The sequence below is a fragment of the Electrophorus electricus genome, chromosome 7, assembly GCF_041902795.1.
Source record: "Electrophorus electricus isolate QZ-2024a chromosome 7, ASM4190279v1, whole genome shotgun sequence".
NCBI lineage: Eukaryota > Metazoa > Chordata > Actinopteri > Gymnotiformes > Gymnotidae > Electrophorus > Electrophorus electricus.
The window spans coordinates 32,000,514-32,012,963 of NC_137503.1; the positions used below are offsets into that span (position 1 = coordinate 32,000,514).

Here is a 12,450-nt window from a genome sequence, read left to right on the forward strand (position 1 = left end):
CAGTGTCTCTTGTCCATATCAAGGCGTGCCTGCGAGGGAGAACGAACATGTTAATACATGTTTTAAGTGCGACCAGCGCATTACTATTTCGTATGTGGCCTTCAATATGCGATGCAAGTTCGCATGTAGCCCTGCTTCAGCAAATACCATCCAGAAACATTATTTCCATAAGAGAAGACATCACGTTTACTCATTTAGGTTAGTTTATAGGTGCCATATCAATACACAAACGTGAGGAACCGCTGTGATGCATGCAGCTTTTCTGCACGTCAGGTCAAGTCACTAGCCCAGATTTATGCGATGCATTATGTTGCCCTATATCTTATGAATACTTAATATTTTACTATTCAACAAATTTATCCGCAAACAACAATATCTTTAAACAAACTAAAGCGTCCATGTAATAGAATACAACCGCAAAGACTGTTTAAAAGTGTCCACGTTTTGGTATGACTGCTAGCCACATGTAATATTAGGTTATCGTGGTCCATATGTAAGAAGCACATAAGACAGCCAAAGACATAACAGCATCAACACGAGTGAATCTTACTTAGAATTTATTTCGGTATCACGGTAGTCTTAAATTTAGTTAAACATATTACTAATAATAATTTAATATTTTTTGTGGTTATGTAAAAAAAAGTTCGTGTAAAGATTTTGCAAGTAAAAAAAAACCTAGGATGTCCTAGTTTTACTGCAAAACACTTCTCTACACTAACTGATTTGGAAAATACAGCTTTCGTCAAACCTCAATTTTATACCACTAGAGGGAGCCACCGACCTGTATTAGATCAGTGCTAAGTCTACAAGTACATTTTAGTGTTTCATATTCTACTCTTATTACTTGCATGGTTGTACAGGACACCCAGGATGTGTATGTATGTGTGTTGTGTGTGTGTGTGTGTGTGTGTGGGGGGGGGGGGTGGCATATAAAACGCATTGTCCGGTAACAAATCTCAAGTACCTTAAATGTGTTATGAACCTGGACAGTTTACAGGGAGGCTTATTTAAAGTTTTATTTAGTCTAACATTATTATAATATATGAGCGGAAAACGCAATTTCCATACAAGTCACAAAAAAAGCTAATATTTAGTGTGCACATTATTAATATTGTTTATAAATCACTACTTATTCAAGACTGGAACATCAACGCCACCTTTGATTATATTTTAATTTCTCGACCTATTATATGTTAGCGAAGTAAGTAAAATGTCCCTCAGTAAAATAATGTCAACAATTCAGATTTTGTATGCAACATTTTATTATCGTTTCACTGCCCAAACATGGCAAGGGGTGATATCATACCGGAACACCGGAACCTACCTAACCATATAAGGCAAGGTAGCGGTCGGAAGACCTACGTCACATTAGCAGATAGTGGGCGGGTATTACGGGAAGTGGGACTCCTCAGTCTGATTTAAATGCACGTGCCACGTTGTTTAAAGCTGTCAAACTATCCTTCTTTCAGTAGCCTAATAAATAGATAAAGAATAAACAGATAAAGAAAGTCTTTAACTTCGGATGTGACTTTGTAGAAGCGAATATATATCTTATAAAAGATAATATGTTATACACACTGATAGTCTTTAAAAATCGCTCTCCAGTGAACAGTAACTTAAATTATTTGAATAAAGTAAGTTATGGTTTACTAAAATGATAGATTATGACCTATATAGGTATCTGTTTGAAGCTCTGCTCATGCAGTATAATCATCATTTATCATGAGACATCTAGAAAGTAAAACAGACTACATGCTTTTTAGACTGAAAACAGAAATGATCTGAGGATGAAAACGAAAGCAAACTGCAAGAGGTCGTTTTGTGAGCCTTCTTCAAAAGTCACAATGAAGACCCAACAAAAAAATGGTCATTTTATAGCATTTACACATATAATAAGTTTAAGGCACATTCATGCATTGAAATAAAGTAAAGAAATATATCTAACTTAAGTGACAAAGTAATCCAGAGTTACATGATCTTGGTAATACCAGAACACAAAGACAAATATGTGTCATGGCTACAGTTGTCATGTAGCAGATTACTTGTTACAAAAAACGTTTCTACTAAGTCTCTAAAGTGTCTACACTCACAAAAAAATCTTTCTTCATATGACACATAATTGTATTCTGTGCACAACTGTTATCAAAAGACAATTTTAAAGACTTTTCACACGTTATAAGAGACATGTGGACATTTAACCAATCTGAATTTCCTCTATATCTGGTTGCTAAGAGATATCTGAATGTTTGATGACAACCGCCATTGTAAGCAGCTACCATGTTCAGACCTCTCCATACATTTTCAGCTTATAAAGTATTTCCCTTAATTACCAGAACATATATGTTTTTTGTTTTTGTTGTTTTTAAGAGTAATCATCATGGGTTCAACTAGCTTCACAAATCCTTACGCTATTGAAGTGATTCGAACTAAGAAGAAGGAGCTAGTTGGCAGCATTTCCAACACTGAAGACTTATTGGACCTTCTTATTGCTAACAGAGTTCTTCTGCCAGAGAGCCGAGTTCTCGTGTCTGATATCACAGGGCGAGAGGAGAAGAATTCCAGAATGCTCAACATCCTGGTCTCACGGGGGGAACGGGCGTGCAGAATCTTTTTTTACCCCTGCTTGAAGAGTGCTGAACCTGATTTGTACCAGAGCATGAAGACCTATGTCAGCCAGCTAAATGAAAACATTAGGGACACAAGAAGACAACTGATTGGTTATCTGCTAGAGAAAGACGTACAAGAGCCAATTAAGAACATAAAGCACAAAGACAGGGACCATCGCAGTGGGAGAGCAAAGCATAAATCAGAAACGGCTATCGTGGCTACATCCTTAAAGGGATCAAGGAACACCTCCGTAAAACCAGAGGACACATCAAATGCAGTTTTCAAAGCAGTGTCCACAGGTGACTTATCTCTGTTACCGAAGCTCATAAAAGGTACAAATGTTAATGACAAAAATGTGTCCTCTGACACACTCCTACACCTTGCTGCAGAGCATGATCAGGTGGCTGTGGTAAACTTTCTCCTCTGTCAAGGAGCCAAGCTGGACCTGAGGGATCGCCATGGCCGCACTGCCTTACACAGGGCTGCACAGTCTGGCCACAGCACTGCTGCAGTGGCCCTGGTTAGGTCTGGAGCTGACATCCATGCCATGGACCAGGACTCCAAAACTGCCCTGCATTTAGCAGCACAAAGTAGGCATGATGCCACCGTCAGAGCCCTGGTGCTGGAAGAAGCCAGAAGCTTCAAGGGCCAGACTACGTTCCTGCACTTGGCTGCTATGGAAGATGACCCGTCACTGGCAGATATTTTGCTGCAGAATGGTGCTTCGGTGGATGTCCGTGATGCACAGAAGAAAACAGCACTGTTTCATGCAGTTAGCCGTGGAAGTGAGAATGCAGCTGCCGTACTTCTGCAGGCAGGCGCCCAAGTGGATTCTGGGATCATCGAGGCAGCATTTGAGCTAAACAGAAGGTCACTGATGTCCCTGCTTCTCAGGAACATCAAGACCAAAGTGTCTCAGAATGAGGTCAAATCTGCTCTGTTCAAAGCAGTGAGGAAGAATCTGGATGGGATCGTGGCTGCTCTCGTTGACAGTGGAGCAGACGTAAATATGCATAATGACCTTGGGTACACGCCCGTGCTTCTAGCCACAGAGCTGAGCAATGTTGAGGTGTTTAAAGTGCTGGTCTCTAAAAATGCTGATCTACATGAGAAGCTTCCTAACCAGATCTCTGCTCTTCACCTGGCCATCCAGAGTGGCAATACACCAATAACACAGGTATGTAAATTTGAGGGTGGAGGGGCATAGTATAGAATTATTATGCATAATGTAAAAAATACCTCACGGGTGAATTTTTTATACCCTAAAAAGCACCTAATCATGCATGATTGTTTAATAATGTCAGTAGAGAATGAACAACTGTTGATAAAAAACAAAAACTGTTGATGAAAAACATAGCTAGCCAAAGCACTGGATCCATTAATCTACCATCAAAGCACTGGATCCATTAAACTAGCATCAACAGCACTTAAAAAACCTTTTTTAATATGTGATCCTAGATATTACTGAATAAGGGTGTGGACCCTAACAACAATGGCCCCAAAGACCAAACCCCTCTGCATCTCAGTGCTTTGTACAACCACCCGGCTCTGATGCCTCTGTTGCTCCACAAGGGGGCTCAGATCGATGCTGTCACCCAAGAAGGCCTCACTGCCCTGCATCTTGCCAGCCAAAATGGGCACGCGGAGTCAGTGGCCCAGCTGCTGGAGAGTAAGGCAGACCTCCATGCCCGCGACCTCCAGGCCAGGACGGCCCTGCACTGGGCAGCTGCACATGGGGAGGCAGCTGTCGTAAAGCTCCTCCTCTCTGCTGGGGCCCATGCCAATGCCACCGAGAAAGACAGGAAGACGCCGCTGCACCTGGCTGCCATGGCGGGCCACGCCGAGGCCGTGTCAAGCCTGCTAGCGAGGAAAGCGAAGGCAGGGGCTAAAGACATGGACGGCTGCTCCGCTCTGCACTATGCAGCCGGGAACGGGCACGCGGACGTGGCCGCTGCTCTCCTCGCCGCTGGAAGGAACAAGAACGTCGACGAGAGGAACGCATGGAGGAGGACACCCCTGCATTTGGCGGCTGAGCGCGGGCAGGGCCGGCTGGTGGACCTGCTGCTGGAGAGACGAGCCAGGATCAACGCCACGGACAACAACAAGGACACGCCGCTACACTGGGCCTGTCGTGCAGGGCATCTGGGCACAGTGCAGAGTCTGGTGAACTGGACCCGTGGGGAGAGGGCAAGCCTGCAGGCCACTAACAGCGTGAAGAAAACAGCCCTGCAGGTGGCGGAGGCCGAGGGCACAGCAAGCCACCAGCGCATCGCCACGCTGCTAAAGAGAAGGATGTTCATCATCAAATAATAAAAAAGACTGCAGCTCAACAACCGGTGCATGATTACAAGGCTGATGGAAAATGGGAGTGACAACACAATTTAAGACAATTTTTTGTTCTTTATATATAGAACAAAAAATTGTTTTAAATAGTGATGTCTATATATATATATATAGAGAGAGAGAGAGAGAGAGAGAGAGAGAGAGAGAGAGAGAGAAAGAAAGAGAAAGCGAGACACTGTGTGTGTCCCCACATCCTCTGCATATGCTCAAGAAATACCAAGGACTGAAACTTATGTGTGTTTGTCCTAATACACATCAGCTTCAGCATTAGCTGTTCTCTAGGTGTCACTCAAACACCATGTATTTCAAACAGCACAGGGCAATGACGGTAAACCGGTTAACCTCAAAGAAGTACATCAGCGAGATGGCTACATCTGTCATACTGTTTACTGGTTGGGAAAAATACAATTAAAAACAACAACAAAAAATACTCTGGTACGTGTTCTCATTTAAAAAAAAGAATTACAGCTACGTTTTCCAACGCGGAGTATGCGAATATGTAGAACACAATTAAGTTAAATCCAGATACAGTCATTTTAGGGTAAAGAAAACTGCTGACACGCTGTTTTGCGAGCACACGCATCGCCATACGACGAATGTTGCGCGCTGTTTTCAGCAACACACAAAGTGTTCCTGGGAAAACGCCAACGTCACGTGACTTACTCCGTAACGTCACAAACCTGGGTCACGTGGTTTACTCTTGTCGTAGCTCTTCACGGAAATGGCTAGAAACGAAGAAAAACAACTTGGACGATTGAATCGATTGTGGCTACAAAAGGAAAAAGAGGGTAAATCTGCATTACAGCGAAGCGACATGTTTCACATTGACCGAAGGGCAGGTTTCCAATTAAGATAACTAGCTAGCTAACATAGCTTAGCTAACGATCTTAAGTTAGTTTGCACTTTACAACGTGAATTTTAGTTATTCTGTTTTAATTGCAGACGGACGTATAAAAGATGTTAATGAGTCAAGACCAAAACTTGTGAGTAATTAATTCAATACCACTTGTATTAGCCTGCTAGCCAGTTAACTTAGCTGTCCCTACATAAACTCTGTTAATATCGGTGTCCTTTTTCTAGGCAACATTAAATTCTGCACAAGCCGTGAGGAAGTGGATACCGAGCATCAAGAATGAACTGGAGTACTACCTGCAGGTATAATCAAAAGGCTGTCAGACTGTGGTTAAGATAAGATTAGCAAATCACGGCTAACCTACCCGCCAGCGAAAATCAGTTGCGCGGATAACACATAACATAGTCCACCCATCCCCCAGATATTCCCACTGTATCTAACAAAACCTGATATAAAAGATAAAGTGTAAACCGATATTTTGTGGTTTCGTGGACTACGTATTTGAAATGACCGTTTTGTGGTGTCAGTTGATTTCTGATTAAATTCGGTAGACTGATGACTTTGCTGTCCATTTAATTCATTTTGCTAGAGTGAAATTTGAGTTGACCAAGAGTCAGGTACAGTGGGAACGGATCTGTTCTGGCTAGTGGCCTCAGTATTTGAAAGGATCATGTTACGGTCTCCTTGATGTACTCTTTCACATGTGCGGTAAGGAGTCTATTCTCGTTACCGTCTAACTACCGCGAAGGACCGTATTATTTTCGCTGGTCAAACTTTACCGTGTTTGGACTACACAGGCGTCTGGTTTAACCGAGTAAACACTAGGCAGCTTGTTTCATTTTCCATTCGCCTTTTCGGTTTTGTGAACGGATTGATGGAGAGTAATTAGCTAGTATAGCTACCTAATACAGAAATAATAGAGATGGAGGCTTGCTCATTTGCAACCGTCCGATCTGAAACCAACATGAACAATCTTTGTGAATATTAGAAATGGGTCTAAGACTCACACGTGTCAATCAAGACACATTAAATATAGTAGAAGATTCCAGGTGAGGAACTGCGGTGTACTGTAGTATGTGAGATTCGGAGTTGTAGTAAAGTACACAGATTTTCCAGACACACCGAACGTTTCAGACCGAGGTCCTTTAGAAGCGCTTTGCTTGCCCAGCTGATGTAGGAGCTCTGTCTGTCTGGAAATTTGTGTACTTCACGACAATTTCGAATATATATATATTTGTCGTGAAGTACACAAAGTTTCCAGAGAAACGGGCTAATGCTGTGTCCATTAGTATTAAAATGCCTTGCAAATGGAAATGACAAATCCTTAATTCTGATGGTCCTAAGGTGCTCAACAAACCTATCAGCAAGCCTTCTCTTGGTATAAAGCTGATTACAACTCCTACAAGTACTACAGTAGACAACTTATGCAGTGATGCATGAGTTGGAATGACTGATGACAATCCTTTTGTGCCAGTTATTTTAGTGTCTGTGTAAATAAATTGACATGTTGCACACCTAGAGCAGTTGCAGGCCACAGTTATTATCTGAATGGTCATTTATCTCACTCTTGACGAGCATGTCTTTGATGTTATCGTCTCATCAGTAGGAGATTAAAAAGGGATGCAGTCTGCCTCACCATTCAGAGAATTCTGAAGTGTTTTATATTATATAAGTATTATATTAGCAACTATTTTTGTTTATAGGATAAGCCAGCACCAAATGAATTCTTTTCTTAAAAGCTGATTGTTTTTATGTCAGTGCATCCACTCTCTGAACAGGTAAAACACAAGCTCAGATCATCTATGACTTACTTAGGAAACCCACAGTTTTGAAAATATTCATGCTCTTCCATATTTCTTTTGGATAAAGGCCTCATTCTCAATGCAAATGTTCTTAAGTCTAAGTAGCTGTGAATAAAGGATGTTTTTACAGGCCTGTTTTATACATGCACACATAAATAAATAAAATATATATATATATATATATATATAAATAAATTATATATATATATATATATATATATATATATATTAGATAAAATTATAAACACACAATTATTAGGCAAATTTTTTTTGTATTTGTAATTGTATTTTTGAGGATTCATTTTATTGTTGAACAACTACAGTGCTCTGTTATATCAAAATGTTAATAAGTCTCAAACCTGAATATTTAAGAAAATAAAAGTGAGGTTTTGGCTTTCTTATGAGAATCTGTATGCATAATTATTGGGCAACTATTAGTGTCTCTAATTAAACTCTTAACTATTATCAACTTTTGACATTTCCAAAAAAAGAATGGAAAACAAAGGGACATGTAGCAGCCCTTCAGTAACAGTCATAAGTCTTCCATTCTTGGAGTCTGTCAGTTTCTTAATCTGTTGATAAACGTTTTGTGCAGCAGCAACCACAGCCTCCCAGAGTTCAGAGAGCTGTACTGTTTTCCTTCACTGAATCTCCCGTTTTAAGAAGGGCCCACAAGTTCTCAATAGTGAGGAAAGGGGCGCATGTCATTATTATTTCATCTTTAAAGCCTTTACTGGCTAGCCACCCAGAGGATGGCACATTGTCCTGCATAAAAATCATGGTCTTCTTGAAAGATGCAGACTTTTTCCTGTACCACTGCTTGAAGAAAGTGTCTTCTGAAAACTAGCAGTAGGTTTGGGAGTTGATTTTGAGTCCATATTCAATCTGAAAATGTCCAACTAGCTCAAATTTAATAATACCAGCTCATAGCAGTACCCCACCTCCACCTTGCTCACGTCTGAGTCGAAGTGCTGCTCCACGCCCATTACTGATCCAGCCACGGGCCCATCCATCAGGTCCGTCAAGAGTCACTCAGTCTTTCAAAATCTGTCTTCAAATATTTCTTGGCCCAGTCTTGACATTTGACCTTATGTGTCTTGTTCAGTCGTGGTCGGGTTTCAGCCTCCCTTACCGTGGCCATGAGTACCGAACACCTTGTACTTCTAGCCACTCCAAGTACGTTGCAGTTCTGGAATATGACAGCACTGGAGGATAATGGGTTTCTGGTTGCTTCATGTTTGATTAATCTCAAATCTTTGGCAGTTAATTTGCATCTTTTTTTTTTTTCTTATAGGAGAGCTGCATTCCTCTGAAAGGCTTTTTATAACTTTTGACTGTTCAGAGTCAGTTAAATCTCCTTTTTGGCCCCATTTTGCCTGAGGAAAAGCAGCTACCTAATAATTATGCTCACCTTGATATAGAGTGTTGATCTCCTTAGGCCACACCCTCCCTCATTACACAAATACGCATCAGCTGGTATGCTTCAATAAGAAAGTTTATACAGCTTGGAGTTGGAAAATGTGCATAAAATGGTCAAAATATGGTCAAAATAGTCTCTTGTGTAATAATTGTGCACACCGTGTGTGTGTATAATAAAACTAGTAGACATATCTTACAGTTCAGGCCTATTTGCATGTTCAGAACTAAATATTCATACTGTCTATAAAGTGAGATGGACATGAAGTAATATATTCCAACTTTTAAATATATTTAATCCCCTTTACCCTCTCAATCTTATTTGCTAACGGTTCAGAAACATTACAGGTAGTTGACATTCCTTTATCTATTCAACTGTTACTTTTAAAATAATCTAGATTTCACTAATTGTGCAGTCTTCTTCTTTCTGTGACTTTCTGACTGCCCCTCTCTCATACCCATAGCAGTCCCAGTTATCCCATTACCCAGAAAGGAAGATAGCAGAGTTCCAGCAGCAAATTGAGAACTTGGAAAAAGAGTATAAACGATACCTCAAGAAACTGCGCTCTCTGGACCCCACCTGTAAACACAAGCCTTGGACCCCTAGGGCATACAGCAAGAGGAGGCCAGACTCTGACAGCAGTCAGTGCATTGGTTAGTCCACCAGATATATGGCCAAGTTGTACTGATGCTCTAAACACTGCATATGTACCCAGTGTCATGGTTCGGATGTGGGGGGTCTGACCCTCCTAATTAAATAATTAAGACTCAGACCCTCTCAAAAAGAGGTAAAAACAACTGTTCGGTGGAAGTGGAGCCAAACACCCACCTTACCAATATATTTCCCTGGGAAAAGGTTGACCTCCCCCCCCCCCCCCAGTTGTCACTATATATATCGCATTTTGTGCAATGTGTAAATAAAGGGTAAATAAAGTTACCATGACCATGTTCTGAACCTTTCACAGCCAAGAGACTTTGTGTGCCTGACCATAGCCAAGTCACTGCTGAAGAAAAGGCGGCAACGCTTACTCCGAAAAACCAGGCTGTCCCCGGCTCATCAGCCCACCCAGCTTCTGATCTTCCAGACCAGGATCTCCCGCTCTCCTTTGACCGCACCAGGCTGGCGGTGGTGGTAGCTGGAGCTCGTGGGGTCCCCTCAAGGCAGCCACAGACCACGAGTACCCTGGTTCATGTGCTGCACAGTGGCCTTCCCAACCTGCTCAACTCGCCTGTGGCAGCAGCTGCAGGACCTGAGGACAGAGCCGGCACTAACATCCCTGACATCACTCAGACTAGGAAAGGACATGTGTTGGGACTGGGATGCTACTCGTCTTCCTCAGATGAGGAAACTTAACAGATAAAAGTGCGGACACTTTTGAGTGGAATTCCAACGAGTCTTTTTTGTGTGTGTGTGTGTGTACATATGTACACACACATATATATATATATATATATATATATATATATATATATATATATATATATATAAAATAAAGTTGTATTTATATTGAATAAAATTCAGTAATTTTTTTTTTGATAAATATTTTTTTTAATTAATTTGAATGTCCAAAGTCTTCAAGTGTCTCTTAGAAGAATAGTTATATTGTAGCTGCAGTCACACTCAATGGGAAAATAAGTCAAACTGGCTTTTAAACTGGGTTAGGTTCACACCACACTTCTGAACTGTTCGTTAGCCACCTGTGAGCTTGTCTGAGCTTCAAAGGGTTTGCGCTAGTAAGGGCTACTCTTGTGTGTTGGTGTGACTAGGCTTTACCTGTGTGGGTGTCGTTAAAACTTCATCCAGCAGTTTCAGATTAAGAAGTGGAGATTACCTTACAGTTGCAGCAAGTAGACCACGTATGCAGCACTGCGTACCGTCTTCTCAATAAGCAGAGGAATGCTGACTCAGAGAGAGAAGGGCTGCTTCTTTTCTCCAAAAGTCTGGTCGCTGCATGCACAGCCCACGTCACCCCCAAAACCCCTTCCCCTTTTAATTAGTGGCAGGAGCGTCTGGCTCTGCATCACTTCCCGTAAATGAAGCCGGTGCTGATGATGAGTCTGACAGAAGACTCATTGCGCATGCATACATGTGGACTGGACTTCCCTTTATCTGTGAACAGAACCTGAAGATTTACACACAAAGCCTTTTCTGAGAAGGTCTCTTCACGAAGGATACTTCAGCATGGTTTCACTCCTCTGCTATATGATGATTTCATGGTGTCCTTGAAATAACTTCTATTTTCTTTTATGGTCATTTCCACTATTTACAAATGAGATGAATAAACATGACTGAGGGGATTGTTACACTCTAGGATAAAACCTTTTTTTTTTTTTTTTCCCATAAGATGATAGATTGAACATATTTCACATTGTTGTTTTGCAACTTTTTACATTATATTCAAGTTCAAGTTTGGTTTATTTGTCACATACATAGTCACTCAGATGTATTCAGAATATTCAGAATGTATGCCCCCATCCTGGTCATTAGTATTCATTAATAAATATGCAAGACATGTTTTATGAATAGGAATGTTAATGGGAACATTTTTTGCTCTTTGCATGTAATTTCACCACCGTGCAAAGCTGTATGTGCAGAAAAAGGTAAAAAATAATATAATTCTGATGGGCTGAGAGTGGATTACGGCTTCTATTGCATATATTACTTAACCAGCATGGAAAGACTTAAATAAGATGCTAGTTTCCCTCTCGGTGACATTACTGGAATTCATGCAATTTAAGCATCAAGCATCATCACAGAAGTTTTGATTGTGCTGACTGTGTCATGTCAATCATTCGTATATATATGGCACTGGTTGTGGTTTAGCTTGTAACTGAAACTTGTTATTTAACTAGGCCACTGCACTAGACAGGTGATACTAGTGTTTCCAGCCATGGGAAATTCTGACTACTGACTTGAATGTGAGAAGGACATATACCAGTAGGAAACTATTCTTCGACAACAGGAATGAGTGGACTGACCTGGACAGAGAGTCGAGACGTGGTAATTATGATGTGAGAGGGATTCTGGGCTAGTCCTGATAAATGTATTTAAAACGAGTGAAAGCAAACCAGACTGACACTTCAACTGACATACGTGCCTGTTTGCGCTGACGAAAACGAGCAGCTTCTTCCAGTAAATCTGTTGTGTGTGTGTGTGTGTGTGTGTGTGTGTGTGTGTGTCGCATCAGTACAAGTTAAAATGATGGCATTTATTCATCTGGTTTTAACCACACCACTAACTTCCACTCCTACACCCTCTTCGCTCTCGTACAGACCCCTGAGAGTGCAGGTTGCAGCACTGGAAGCACTTGCATACACAGCACGTTTCATGTGGCAGCTTCTGTTCCTTGGTGGTTGTGTTTTAGGTTCACTGAAACTTGGGTAAGGGGATTGAATACTAGAAGCTGCGCTGCATCATTGTTTACAAAT

At 41.2% G+C, this 12,450-nt stretch overlaps 2 protein-coding genes across 4 annotated transcripts; both read left to right on the forward strand.

Moving 5' to 3' along the window:
- The first annotated feature begins 1,306 nt into the window (after positions 1 to 1,306).
- Positions 1,307 to 5,379, forward strand: caiap (CARD- and ANK-containing Inflammasome Adaptor Protein). 2 transcript variants are annotated; one of them, XM_081718348.1, is made up of 2 exons: positions 1,307 to 3,784; positions 4,180 to 5,379. In XM_081718348.1, the coding sequence occupies exons 1-2, from the start codon at positions 2,378 to 2,380 to the stop codon at positions 4,915 to 4,917; spliced, it is 2,145 nt and encodes a 714-aa protein (XP_081574474.1). In that variant the 5' UTR covers positions 1,307 to 2,377; the 3' UTR covers positions 4,918 to 5,379. The 2 variants fall into 2 exon arrangements, with proteins under 2 accessions (XP_081574474.1, XP_026884384.3); XM_027028583.3 differs by having other exon boundaries at positions 1,310 to 3,784; positions 4,066 to 5,378.
- Positions 5,380 to 5,532: 153 nt separating this feature from the next.
- On the forward strand, positions 5,533 to 10,495 carry si:dkey-86e18.1 (uncharacterized). 2 transcript variants are annotated; one of them, XM_027028580.3, is made up of 5 exons: positions 5,533 to 5,738; positions 5,893 to 5,933; positions 6,031 to 6,105; positions 9,489 to 9,675; positions 9,987 to 10,495. In XM_027028580.3, exons 1-5 carry the CDS (start codon positions 5,672 to 5,674, stop codon positions 10,373 to 10,375), a joined length of 759 nt encoding a protein of 252 aa, XP_026884381.1. In that variant the 5' UTR covers positions 5,533 to 5,671; the 3' UTR covers positions 10,376 to 10,495. The 2 variants fall into 2 exon arrangements, with proteins under 2 accessions (XP_026884381.1, XP_026884380.1); XM_027028579.3 differs by having other exon boundaries at positions 5,543 to 5,738; positions 9,486 to 9,675.
- Positions 10,496 to 12,450: the final 1,955 nt, after the last annotated feature.

Excerpts from the sequence above, each read along its gene's own strand:
- caiap (XM_027028583.3), top strand. The coding sequence starts at position 2,378 with ATGGGTTCAACTAGCTTCACAAATCCTTACGCTATTGAAGTGATTCGA. Across the intron at positions 3,785-4,065 it reads GCAATACACCAATAACACAG|ATATTACTGAATAAGGGTGT; the intron begins GTATGTAAATTT and ends ATGTGATCCTAG.
- si:dkey-86e18.1 (XM_027028579.3), top strand. The coding sequence starts at position 5,672 with ATGGCTAGAAACGAAGAAAAACAACTTGGACGATTGAATCGATTGTGG. Across the intron at positions 6,106-9,485 it reads AACTGGAGTACTACCTGCAG|CAGTCCCAGTTATCCCATTA; the intron begins GTATAATCAAAA and ends TCATACCCATAG. Across the intron at positions 9,676-9,986 it reads TGACAGCAGTCAGTGCATTG|CCAAGAGACTTTGTGTGCCT; the intron begins GTTAGTCCACCA and ends AACCTTTCACAG.